This window comes from Odocoileus virginianus, chromosome 6 (genome assembly GCF_023699985.2).
Source record: "Odocoileus virginianus isolate 20LAN1187 ecotype Illinois chromosome 6, Ovbor_1.2, whole genome shotgun sequence".
In the NCBI taxonomy this organism is placed as follows: domain Eukaryota; kingdom Metazoa; phylum Chordata; class Mammalia; order Artiodactyla; family Cervidae; genus Odocoileus; species Odocoileus virginianus.
The window spans coordinates 49,602,458-49,615,497 of record NC_069679.1 but is presented as its reverse complement, the minus strand read 5'-3'; the positions used below and the strand labels follow the sequence as shown (position 1 = coordinate 49,615,497).

Genomic DNA, 13,040 nt, shown 5'->3' with positions numbered 1-13,040 from the left:
AGACTGTTCTAGAAAAACAGAAGATATGCTAAATTATAAATGACACTCATAATCTTACCTGTTGGTTGTCAAGATTCATCAGTGTGAGACTGCATGTTGAAATGGTCAGTTTTATATTCATTCCCGAAAACTGAAGATTACTTTTGCCAAGAACTGTTGACAGGAACTTAGCTGGAGGCTTTAAAAATAACAAAACAACATTCTAAGTTACAGATTTTGTTACAGAAGGAATATTTATTTTTTTTAAATGTTAAAAATGGGACAAAGCCCACACGTTTCCTTTCTATTTTACTTTAAATAAATCAAATGAGATGGAATGCTTTTTTAATATAAACTTTTTTTTAATTGAAATGCAGCAAAATTCTTGAGTAAGTAGTGAATTCTGTGCCCTCAGACCTTTTCTCATACATTCCCTTCTCCCCAAGTGCTGGGAGTAAGGGCATGCTTTATATAAAAGGAACTCCCATGAGAGTTTAGATTAACTGAGTTCACAAGTCATTTTGGACACCACAAATCTAAAAAAAAGATAAAAAGTTGCTGCTTAGGTTTTTTGTGGTGATTTAAAGAGTACAAAAAACACAACATGCCAAAACTTATGAAACACAGGGAAAGCGGTGATTTTATAACTATAATATAACATTATAAGTTAGAATTTATAGGTATAAACACACACTAAAAAAGAAAGATCTCAAATCAACAACCTAACTTAGGGAGTGGGAGGAGGGACAAATTAGGAGATTTGGAGTAACATATATACTACTATCTATAAAATAGATAACCAACAAGGACCTACTGTTTAAAGCACAAGAAACTATACTCAATATCTTGCAACAATCTATAAGGGAAGAGAATCTGAAGGAGAAATATAAATATACACACACATGTATAACTGAATTACTGTGCCATACACCGGAAAAAAACACAATGTTGTCTTTCAGCTACACTTCAACAAAAAATTTTAAACCAACCTAAATTTACAATTTAAAGAAATCAAAAAAGTTTATAGATTAAACCCAAAGTTGGCAGAAGGCAAGAAATAACAAAGATTAGAGCAGAGATAAACGATATAGAGACTAGAAAATCAATACAGAAAAGCAAAGAAACCAAAAGTTGGTTCTTCAAAAAGATCAACCAAACTGACAAACCTTTAGCTAAATAAGTTAAGAAAAAAGAGAAGACAAATTAGAAAGATCAGAAATGAAAGAGAGGACTATCCTGCCAATTCTATGGAAGTAAAAGGACTGTAAGAGAATACTATGAAGAACTGTATGTCAACACATCGGATTACTTAGATGAAATGGACAAATTTCTAGAAACATAAAACCTACAAAGACTAAATCACAAAGAAATAGAAAATCTGGGTAGACCTGTAACTAGTCGGAAGGAAGGAAGACGAGAAAGCAAGCAAGAAAAAAGGGGGAGGGAGGGAGGGATAGATGACAGGAGGGAGGGACAGAGAAGGAAGGGAAAGAAGGAAGGACGTAAGGAATACAAGAAAGCAAGCAAGAAAGAAAGGGGAGGGAGCAATAGAGGAGAGGAAGGAGGGAGGGAGAAAGGAAGGGAAAGAAGGAAGGAAGGGAGGGAAGGAAGGAAGAGAAAATAACAAGTGCTGGCAAGGATGTGAAGAAATTGAAACCCTTGTGCACTGTTAGTAGAAATGTACAATGGTACAACAGCTTATTGAGGATAGCAGCTCCTCAAAACACTAAAACTAGAGTTACCATATGATCTAGCAATTCTCTCCAGTACTCTTGCCTGGAAAATCCCATGGACTGAGGAGCCTGGTAGGCTTCGCGGTCCATGGGGTCGTGAAGAGTTGGACACTACTGAGCGACTTCACTTTCGCTTTTCACTCTCATGCATTGGAGAAGGGAATGGCAACCCACTCCAGTGTTCTTGCCTGGAGAATCCCAGGGACGGGGGAGCCTGGTGGGCTGCCGTCTATGGGGTCGCACAGAGTCGGACACGACCGAAGCGACTTAGCAGCAGCAGCAGCAGCAGCTAGCAATTCTGCTTCTTATTATATATCCAAAAGAGCTGAAAGCAAGGACTTAAAGAGATATTTGTGCATCCATGTTCATAGCAGCATTATTCACAATCGTCAAAAATGGAAGTAACCCAAGTGTCCATCAACAGATAAATGGATAAGCAAAATGTGATATATACATACAATGAAATATTATTCAGTCTTAATTAGGAGGGAAATTTTGACATATGCTACAGCATGGATGTACCATGAGGACATTATGTGAGGTAATGTGAAATAAGCCTATCACAATATGACACTGCATGATTCCACTTATATGAGACAATTAGAGCAGTCATAATCACAGAGACAGAAAGCAGAATGGTGGTTGCCAGGGGCTGGAGAGGGGGAGGGATGGAAATTCACTGTTTAATGGGTATAGACTTCCTGTTTTACAAGATAAAAAAAGAGTTATGGGCTTATTCCCATTAAATTGTTTAACTAGATTGTGTAAAATAACTTCATTGCTGAATGTGAAATTACAAAGTGAAGGCTTGGGGAAAATGGGCTTTTTTAGAAGCAAACAATTCTAAATATATTCTGTTATTCAAATAAATAATTTTCTTTCTTAAAAAAAAAAAGTAATGCAGATAGACCGGGGTGATGATTGAGCAACAATATGAATGTATTTACTGAACTTAGAAATGGTTACAATAGTAAGTGTTATGTGTACTTTAACACAATTTTTCAAATTGTGAAGAAAAAGAATATTAAAAATATGAAGTGCATAGAAGAACACCTGGCATGTATTAAGTACTCAATAAATCCTCAGGAGTAGGAAATGGCAACGCACTCTAGTATTATTGCCTGGGAAATCCCATGGACAGAGGAGCCTGGCGGGCTACAGTCCACAGGATTGCAAAAAGTTGGCCACAACTGAGTGTACATGTACATAATGTACAAATCTAACTATCGAGGAATTAACTCAATAATTTCTCTTTTTTCTTTACATGTTTACTTTCTGGAAAGATGATAGCCTGGTTTCCTTTATTTTGTTTTCCAGTGTGGACTCCCACTAATCTTGAAATGAGAAAGTCTAAGTGAATAAAACTGTTTGTTGGGATCATCCAGTCACAACCTCCTATTTGAGGAGGTTATGAGAGGCAGGAGGAGGTTAGAGGCTATACACAGATCGTGGGTTCTGTCAAAGAAACTACTAATGGTAGTTCTAATAGACTTCAAGGGCCATTCATCAAAGCTTCCTGTACTATGACGGCTCACTTGAGTCACTCTGGGTGACAATGGACTCAGCCTTAAGAAATAATGAGCAATGATAAAAATACGAGGCGTGGATTGCCCTGATGATCCAGGGGATAAGAATCCATGCTTCCAAGGCAAGGGGCATGTGATTGATCCCTGGTCTGGGAACTAGGACCCCAAATGCCTTGTGGGGTGGCCAAAAAAAGAGAGAGAGAGACAGGGTGGTATGGTAATAGAGCACTAAGCTGAGACTGAAAACCTGGCTTTGACAGTTGGCACTGACCTTGATCATTCTAGTAACTCAAGGCAAGTCTCTTTGAGCTATAGTTTAGAAGCTAGCAAAGTGAGAGGGTTTTTCTTGGGAGATCTCTAAAAATCCTTCCCCTCTTAAATAATCTACAGTTCTAGAACTAATATAGCTATCTTAAGAGACTTTGAATCTCTCCTTTGCACTTCGAAGCAACTATTCTAGGTTTAATAACTTAATACATAATTGGCAGAGATGTATTAATACATCTTTTGTTACCCAAACATGATTGACCAGAGTGTTTCATTATTCAGTCACATAACAAATCACTGGCTGCAGGCATTCGTTTCTGCAAAAATTCCTGGTCGGTAATGTGCTAATACAATAATACTACCTGCCATTATCATTGAAAGCTTAATGTAACCCAGACACCATGTGAGGCACTGTGATATACACATCACTTCATTTAATTCTTACCTAACTCTATAAAGTGTGTGCTATTTTCTCCCATTTTATAAATGAGGAAGCCAAGGATCCAAAAGGTGAAATGACTTGTTCAAGGTCACACACACAGTTACTAGGGGCAGAGACAGGGTTTAAATCCAAGTCTAATATCGAGTCTTGTGCTTTCTTTCAGCACAAAAAGCTCCTTCTACCCATTTACTATCTTACTGCTATCAGCACCCATGTTTCCATTTGAAAATAGGCCATGGAGTCTTAAAAGCCTAAATTGTTAAAATGCAGAATACATACATTATAACATATTGAAATTGGAAGGTACCCAAACTGGTCATTTTGTCAACAACTTAAATTTACAGAAACAAAAATGAAGTTTCTTTCAGAGATGAGATGCCATGCTCAAAGGTAAATAAAGACCCAGCCCTGCAACCAGATTTTTTTCTAACTTGGAAAGACTGAGGTGCTTTCTCCTCTCTGTCCCTCCAGGCATCACCATTTCAGACAATATCTGGCAAGTCAGAAAATTTGAAGAAGAGCAACTTTGAGTGCATCTCAGATAGCATGCCAGCTAATCAAGCCTATTCTCGACCTTGGGTCATGTGGTGGAATGAACAAACAACTATTTCAATATTCTCTTTCTTTCCCATAGTTAGGGAAATATAAAACAAAAAACCCACACCATTATTTATTTACCTTTCGCTTTTTAATGGCTCCATTTGCCCCAGGGACAGCTTCACACAGGCGACTTATTGCTTCCCTATAGAACAGAAACCATATAAAGACTCAGCAAACTATCAAGTACATAGTAAATGTTCAATAAACGTTAGCAAGTTGTTATGACCAAAATGTACACTCAGATAATGGTGAGTCTGACATTAAGGGCCGCCTCCACTCCACAGGAGAACACTGAGCTTATTCTCATCACAGCTCAAATCCAAGAAGATCCAGCAACTCTCTAATACTGAAAAACTGCTTTATGTCCTATATTCACCTTCATTGTCTATTTCCCTTGGGTTTTCCAGGTTGGTTTTCAGCACTGTTGATTTCTAACCAAAAAGGATAGATGGGACTTTACCATCTAGGAATATTTCACAGTTTTATCTTTAGCAAAATCCCCTGTGGTGTTGTGAATAAAAAGCTTCATAGCATCTCATCACTAAAAACAATTAAATACAAAAGAATCCAACACTAGAGGAAGTTTAAAAGGATTGGGAGAGAATTAAACTTCAAGGTGGTCTCAAATGGAACCTTATTGACTAAGTTACTGCTACAAGCCATTGAGCTTTCATGTAATTTCACAGAAGAAAAGAAAATCAATAGCAAATTTCCTCCTTTGCTTATTTTTCTGCCCTTACTATATATTGCACTTCCTGAGAGAAAAGCACCACTAAAAGAGGTAGTTGGTCCTTAATGGAAGTGGTGAATGCACTGGCGCCCTCCTCTCCAGAAATGCAGTTATAACTAAGAGCTTTTGTCTCTGGGACTCAGCATTCAGAACCACCCGAGCTTTCACTTGGCGTAATCTGAACCTTCGCCTGTGGCTTTCAACACACATATTAAACTTTTCACAAAGCAAATGGAAATCTCTAAGCTCCTTCCGGATCCACTGGACATCATCATTAAATTAGTACACACACACACATGATTACAGTTTTTATATATATTAGATTTCATGAAAATATTTTCTATGAGGTGTTTTGATTTTCAAAGGAAGGGAGATGCAGAAAAAGGAAAGAAGATCCATTAAATTAGTACACACACACAGATGATTACAGTTTTTATATATATTAGATCTCATGAAAATATTTTCTATGAGATGTTTTGATTTTCAAAGGAAGGGAGATGCAGAAAAAGGAAAGAAGATCCATTAAAAATAAATATGCATTAGATAGACAAAAAACAGAGATCTATATATAGCTCTATACATGTAGTAGTGCAGAGCTATGTACTCAACATAATTATCTGCAACAAATGGATAAAGCAGCTCTTTGATTTAGCATATTTATTGTTTCTCCAGGATTCCAACCTTGTTCTCTGGAGTCAAGCAAGACAACTCTGAGAGTTGGGCTCTTTTGTTTGGTTGGCGGGCTGATGGTTTGAGTTGTCTTAATGTTAGTCAGTAATTGATGAGACACATTTAATTGATCTGAATCAGCCTACAGCATTGCCTAAATAACTAGACCTGGCACCCTTGTTGTTGGTATTTAACAAAGAAGGATTATGGGAAAGGTGTTCTTATCTTAGATCCTGTACTCCGTGAGAGCCAGTTGGGGTACTTTGGTCTAAAATGCTCCCTGTAAATGGGTTGAAATAAAAGTATAAACAAAAGTGGACACTGATGTTGCCAAGTATAATAACAGTTATTATCAGAAGTAGTAACTTTTATAAGTTTTATGAAGTGCTTTCCCAGGCACTGTTTTCTTGATTCTCATTTCAGATGTCAATAACATCTAACAAAAAGTAAAGCCGTGATTTTAGATAAAGGGAATACTTTATAGGATGAGCATCCCTCAAGAAGAGTTTGGAAGGGTGAGCCTTCCTGGCAGGGTGGAATTGGGAAAATTCAGACAGAGGGAAGAGCATGTGTAAAGATACTCAAACATAAAGAATTACAACATGTGGGGAACTACAGTACTTTGATATTGCAGGAGCACAAAGTGTGGCAGGAAACAAGAATGAGTAAGAGCTAAGAGATGGGATTAGAGCCTGAAAATGTTTTCTGAATAAAACCAGATAGTAAATATTTTAGACTTTGTTCTGCTGCAACTACTGAACTCAGCCATTAACAGCAGCAACAGACAACATGCAAACAGGTAACACAACTGTTCCAATAACTTTATTTCTAAAAACAGGTAGCTGGCCATATTCAACCAAGGACCATAATTTGCCAACTTCCTGATTAGGTAATTTACATGAAAGGGATTAGAAATAATTCGGTTTTAAAAACAGGAAAATGTTAACATTCAGTATAATTTTAAAACTAAAAACTGAAACAACTGTAAGATACTTGCTCCCCTCTCATTAATTTCACACACAGAAAGAAAACTACAAAGCCAGTATCGACAGAAAAAAGGGGATAATCCCACTTCAGGTATATTTTTCCACTGCTGGTGGCCTTACTTAGTATTAATATAAAAGATGACAAATGTCATAATATTTATCAGAGTTTTTCACAAGGAAAGAGGAATTTTTATTCAAACAGCATTGAGTAGTTATGTAAAAGAAACATTCATTTTAGATTAAAAAAAACAATCCCAACATAAAACAAATCAACATAAATATTGCCACTTGCAATGTTAAATATGAGGACTATAGAAATATGGAGGGAATATATATAAATTAGTGGGAAAAAAGAACTTGGAATAGCATATGCACATTGGTAGCAGCTATATAAAATTAATACTGATAAAAAAATAATAAATAAAAAAATTAAAAAAAATTAATACTGTATAAACAGGGACATAGAAAAAGCATTAAATAGTAACTTGGTTTAGAGGTTTTTTTTTTATGTGTGTGATTTGCTGTTTCCTGTTTTATATTCTATTGACGTTTAGATGTAAACAGTGTTTTGTTTTACTTCATTGTTCAGTTGATTATAATCTTTTAAAATATTCAAAAGAATGCCAGCTAGTTCCTCAGCAGGAGTTTTGCTCCTGTATTGTGGCGATGTGAGGGCATGTCAACAATGTCCCTGTGGAGTGACAGAGCCTGTCTCTCTTTTGCCAACAACTGCAGAGGTCAGAGAGTGTTCACGTTACAGATAATAACAGACCTTTATTTCTCATTGTTTGCCTCCCAGCTTACCCTTTAATGCCAGCATCTTTATAGTCACTAAGACCAGATTTTTCTTTTCAGTTTATTTGGTAGACTTGCTGATTTTCACTCTCCAAAGTTTCACAAAGAAAAAACTCTTGCCAAGATTTAGCAATGTTTTCACATTAGAAATCTCTATCTTTAGATTTCTAGCAGGGAGTTCAAGTTTCAATGAAGAGGCATCCTATTTATATGTCAGGTTCAGCTCTAAGCACCTTATGGACATCATCTCATTTAGTCTTAATAATATTATTTCAAGGTAAGTATTTATCCCCATTTTACAAATGAGGAAATTAAAGTTCAAAGAATGTTAATAGAGAACAGCATCGAAACATGTATATTATCTAGGGTGAAACAGATCACCAGCCCAGGTTGGATGCATGAGACAAGTGCTCGGGCCTGGTGCACTGGGAAGACCCAGAGGGATCGGGTGGAGAGGGAGGTGGGAGGGGGGACCGGGATGGGGAATACATGTAAATCCATGGCTGATTCATGTCAATGTATGACAAAAACCACTGCAATGTTGTAAAGTAATTAGCCTCCAACTAATAAAAATAAATGGAAAAAAAAAAGAATGTTAATAACTGCCTCTAAATAATTCAGCAGATAGTGGGAGAGACAGAATTCAAATCCAAGTCTGACTTAGAAACGCAGACTCACCATTGGAGGCACCATATTGCCAGGTTCATGAAAAGGGGGGAGTTCTAGGCTTTGGGGACTGGGAGGAGAAATATATTGGCCCTTCCTCTGCTCGCTCCCCAACATAGAAAGGGGTTCCTTTATGCAGTATGGCTGTGGTAACCCGCCAAGGGAATGAGGCAAAGTGATGGCCGTCAGCTCTGGAGAAGGCTCATGAGGATGTCCCAGTCCCTTGCTGTCCCAGCCCTTTGTTTTCTATACACTGGCTTATTATCTCCTTAGGGATAGAAACAGCATCCAGAGCCTGGCCCTCGGGGGAAGAACACACGTGTGTGCAAAGCACACTCACCCAGAACTTTAAAGTCAGCTGAGACACCAGACACTTCACAGATTCTGAAAATCTCTTAATACACAACTCAAAAGAAAAAAGGGGAAACTTGTGCTTATGAACTTGCTTTTAAAAAAATAGTTATACTGTACACCCACATTCATAGCATTATTCACAATAGCTAAACTATGGAAACAATCCAAGTATCCATCGACAGATGAATGGATAAGCAAAATGTGGTACATACATACAATGGAATATTATTCAGGCTTACAAAGAAAGGAAATTCTGACACATGCTACAACATGATGAATGTTGAGGGTATTATGAGAAGTTAAATAAGATAGTCACAAATAGGCAGATACTGCGTGATTCCACTTACTTGCAGTAGTCAAAATCATGGAAAGGAGAACGGTGATTGCCAGGGGCTGGGGGAGAACGGGGAGTTATTGTTTAATAGAGACAGAGCTTTAGATTTACAAGATGAAAAGAATTAGGGGAATGGATGGTGATGATGGCTGTACATCAGTGTGAATGTACTTAATACCACTGAACAATGCACTTTAAAATGGTAATCATGATGGTAACTTTTATGTTATGTGATTTTATCATAATAGAAAAAAAGAACTGCCAAAAATAATTAATTTTTTTTTTTACTTTAGACTAAAGAAGATCAGTAGATCTCTCTCCAACAAAGGCCTATTTGCGCAAATATTTCTATTCAATTTTAGAAGGTCCAACTCCCCAACTCTCGCCCCTCAGTATCACCCCTGGAAAACCATCTGTGGGCCTCTTGGGAACCCACAGAACACAGGTTAAAAACCACTGCTTTAAACCACTCAAACTGTTTTCTTTGCTTACATCAGTATTAACAAATCTGAAACCCCAGTCAGAGAAGGCACATATGTGCTTCTTTTCGTTGCCTTTCTTCTCAAAGATCTTTTCTTCCCCTTAGACTGGGACCAAGAGATTAACTGTAACATTTTCAAGAACAAATAGTACTTTCAATGCTTTTCTGCCGTTCTTGCCACTCCCTGCAACCTAAAGCGCTGACTTTACACATGCTGAGGAAAAAGAAAACAGAGGTCCCGAGGCAGGGATTCCTCCCAGAATGAGGGTGCCACCACCCCAGCTGCCCAAGCAGCCTGCATTTCTGCATAACCCCTTGGAAGCTGACAACCATGGGACACTCTCCAGCAAGCAAACATTCAGCAAACGTCCTCTCTTAGAGGAGCAGGACTTTTCAGAGTTTAAATGGCTAAAGATTTCCATCCTGGGAGCCTGTACTAGAAAGAGAGAGAGACCCAGAGAACCAACAGTGGTCACTTTGTTTATTGTTTTGCCACATGAGAGGGAAGGGGAGAGCAGACTGATGTAAGAGAATGAGAATGCAGTTGAAGATTTGCTTTTAAGCATATAAAATCCTGCCTACGCCATAAGACCGAAAAAAGATATTTTGTCTGTTTTAACAGAGCCCAAACATCACCCAAACAAAGCTACCTTTCTTCATCAACCCCTGGCCACTACAGTACTTAGGTTATAATTTTTCCATGTCTTTAACCCTTAAACAGTTAAGCTCCTCTGGAAGCAATGTTGCCCAATCATTGTGTATTTTTGTTTTTGTTTTTTTTTTTAAATTTCGAAGGCAATATACTAATCCAAGACAAAGTGGAGCGTTTAAGGGAGGGTGGGAGCCTGTGGGACAGATTGTTTCTAGTGAATGTCAAAAGGCAGTTCTTTAGTAAATAGGAAAACCAGAAAATGTGTCACATGAAACCAGGCAAATGGCCCAGGAAAGCAGTTAAAGGCAACTCTCCCCATCTCCCAACACACACACACACACACACACACACACACACACACACACAGAGTTCCTTTTTGTCCAAACCAATGGAAATGAGAATAACTTTTATTCCCCGAAAGAGCCTTTCCAAAAAAGGAATTCAAAAATATATAAGTAGAACAAAGTCACAAGGGATTTTCCCTTACTTTTCATTTCCAACATAAATCTTTAAATGAATCAGTTAATAATGTGAAGGGACAAGTTGTCACCTGAATGTCTCAAACCGCCTTCCTATTGATGAATGTGAGGATTGTAATTCAGACTCCACATCAGTTTAGTTTTATGTTGTTCCAATTGTTCTAGGGAAACTAGTACCTGCTTTTTTGAAATCTTTACCTTCAGAACATCAAAGCTCAGTGATCTATGTGTTCAATTTTGTTCAGCTTGGTGAAATTAAAGACCTCCAAGAATATATGCAAGCCTCAGACAGGACACTTTAGATCAGGAGCCTGCCTCCATGATGATAAGCACACAATGAGTGCAGTCAATGGCCCTAGACCAGCAGAAAATGGAAAACTTCAAACTCCCTTTGTGTTATTATCAAGGGCATTGCCCACGCACTCTGGGACGGTTGATGCTGCCCATAAAATATATCCTCTCATTTTGGAAGCAGGCACTTTGGGTCCCAGGATGGTCAAAGCAAACCTTTTAGGGCTGCCCCTTTTAGGACTTATCTCACCATTCTGTTCAACCTGAATTCTATTCAAAATCTGATTATAAAGTACATTTGCAATTCTACCCAGCCCAAGCCACCACAGAACACAGGTTGTTCTGTCTATTCTGTGATTCTGCCCTTTGGCTCTCATGCAAAGGTTAACCCATGAATCGTACTTTAATGAAGTTGAAAGACCATCCCGTCTCCACGGTGGCACCTGCCCTGCAAGTCTCCCCCCAGTAAACAGAAAAGAAGTGCTGACCTTCTCCTATCCCCATAATGATTGCTCATAAAAGAAGCACATGTTTCAAAATGCAATGTGGCTTATACACTTCCAAATACAAAATGAGATATGGGGCTGATTTCACACAACACACACTGGAATTGGTAAATCCAGAAGACTGTCCTCCTTTACTTTGGAGTAAACTAAAACCATCCTGTTTTAGACAAAATAGTCTAAATTATTATTAAGGCATGTCTTTTGAAGTTAAAGAGTACACTGATCATATAGTGTGGTCACTTAAGAATTTTTTTTAATGAATTAAAAAAAAAAAAACAGATTCAACATAATCACCCACTTTACTCATCGTATTTCATTCCAAATGATGCTTATCTACTTCCAAAAATAGGCCTATCTTCATAAAAGAAAAATTTGGTGCCATTTAAGGTACTTGAAACAGTTTGCCATAGAGGTATCTATAATGTTGAGCAAGACAGTAATGGGTAACATGAGTGTACAACTCCAGCACTGTTTAAACAAATAACTCTCAGTGTTTTATGGGCTATTTGGCATATATACTATAGATTTTATCTGGTAAGTCCGTTTTTCAAAAATGTGTGTGTGTGCCTCTAGAAGGAATCAGTAACTGGCCTAGCCAGTTGGGTCCACTGGTGGGACAACTTTGGCCTGCATATCAGCTAAGAATTCACTGAGATAACCATTTAGGTAAGTGGTAATCAAACTTCCAAGTTCTTAAGAATTAAATGTCTTGCTGGTTAAAAATGCAGATTTCTGGGACTGTTCTTGGGATTTTGATTTTATAGGTCTGCAGGTTAACAGCCTCCCAGGTGATTCTAAAGCAGATCCGCTCAAGGACCGCGCAGTAGACTAGAACTTCTACTTGAGCTCACTGCACAGGGTGCCTGGTTCCAAGCTCTGCATCTTCACCCCGATGCCTGCGTTAGTGGACAGTAAGGAATTAGGTCACTTGATCCAGGCAGCTATGGTGGGGAAGGCTACGCATTTAATTATGTTCCATTTGGGGGGAAATTTATATCCAATTTAGTCAGTCAATGTGCTAGGATAGATATTTAGTATAATCTTCTCCTCTCCCCTCTGTCCTCTGTATCTCTACTCTTCTCATGGGAAAGGCTTTCATCAGAGGGTATCTGAAGACCCTGCATATCTTTGTTCCCATGATCCCCTGCACACATGGGTGGTGATAAGTGACCTGCATTCTCTCCCCTATCTGGCAGCCTGGATGTTGTGAGGTCTAGTCCTTCCGCCCCTCGAAATGTATTCATGTTCTAGGCAGTGGTTCGCAACCTTGGCTGCACACTGGGGAAACACGGGGGAGATTTAACAAATCCTGATGACTGGGTCTCATCTCCAGACATTCTGGTTTAGTGGGTGAGGGTGGACTTGAGGATTGGGAGTTTTAAAAGTTCCCTCGAGCGTTTCCAATAGAGCTGAGTCAGGTTGAGAATCTCTTTATAGCAGTAGTCAGTATGCCTTTTTTTGTCCAGGGCCAGAGAGTAAAAACTGCTAGGCTTTGTGAGCCATGTAGACTGTCACAACAGCACAGCTCTGCAGTTGCCGCTGAAAAAGCA

General features: G+C 38.4%; 1 protein-coding gene across 3 annotated transcripts in view; it reads right to left on the bottom strand.

Moving 5' to 3' along the window:
- The window catches only part of SHC4 (SHC adaptor protein 4), a 121,100-nt gene that overhangs the window by 49,045 nt on the left and 59,015 nt on the right, over positions 1 to 13,040 (bottom strand). For all 3 annotated transcript variants that reach the window (XM_070469316.1, XM_070469315.1, XM_070469317.1), the window contains exons 3-4: positions 4,626 to 4,689; positions 59 to 178 (exon numbers count right to left, since the gene is read on the bottom strand). In XM_070469316.1, the coding sequence (XP_070325417.1) occupies positions 59 to 178; positions 4,626 to 4,689 (184 nt within the window). The remainder of the gene's footprint in view (positions 1 to 58; positions 179 to 4,625; positions 4,690 to 13,040) is intronic.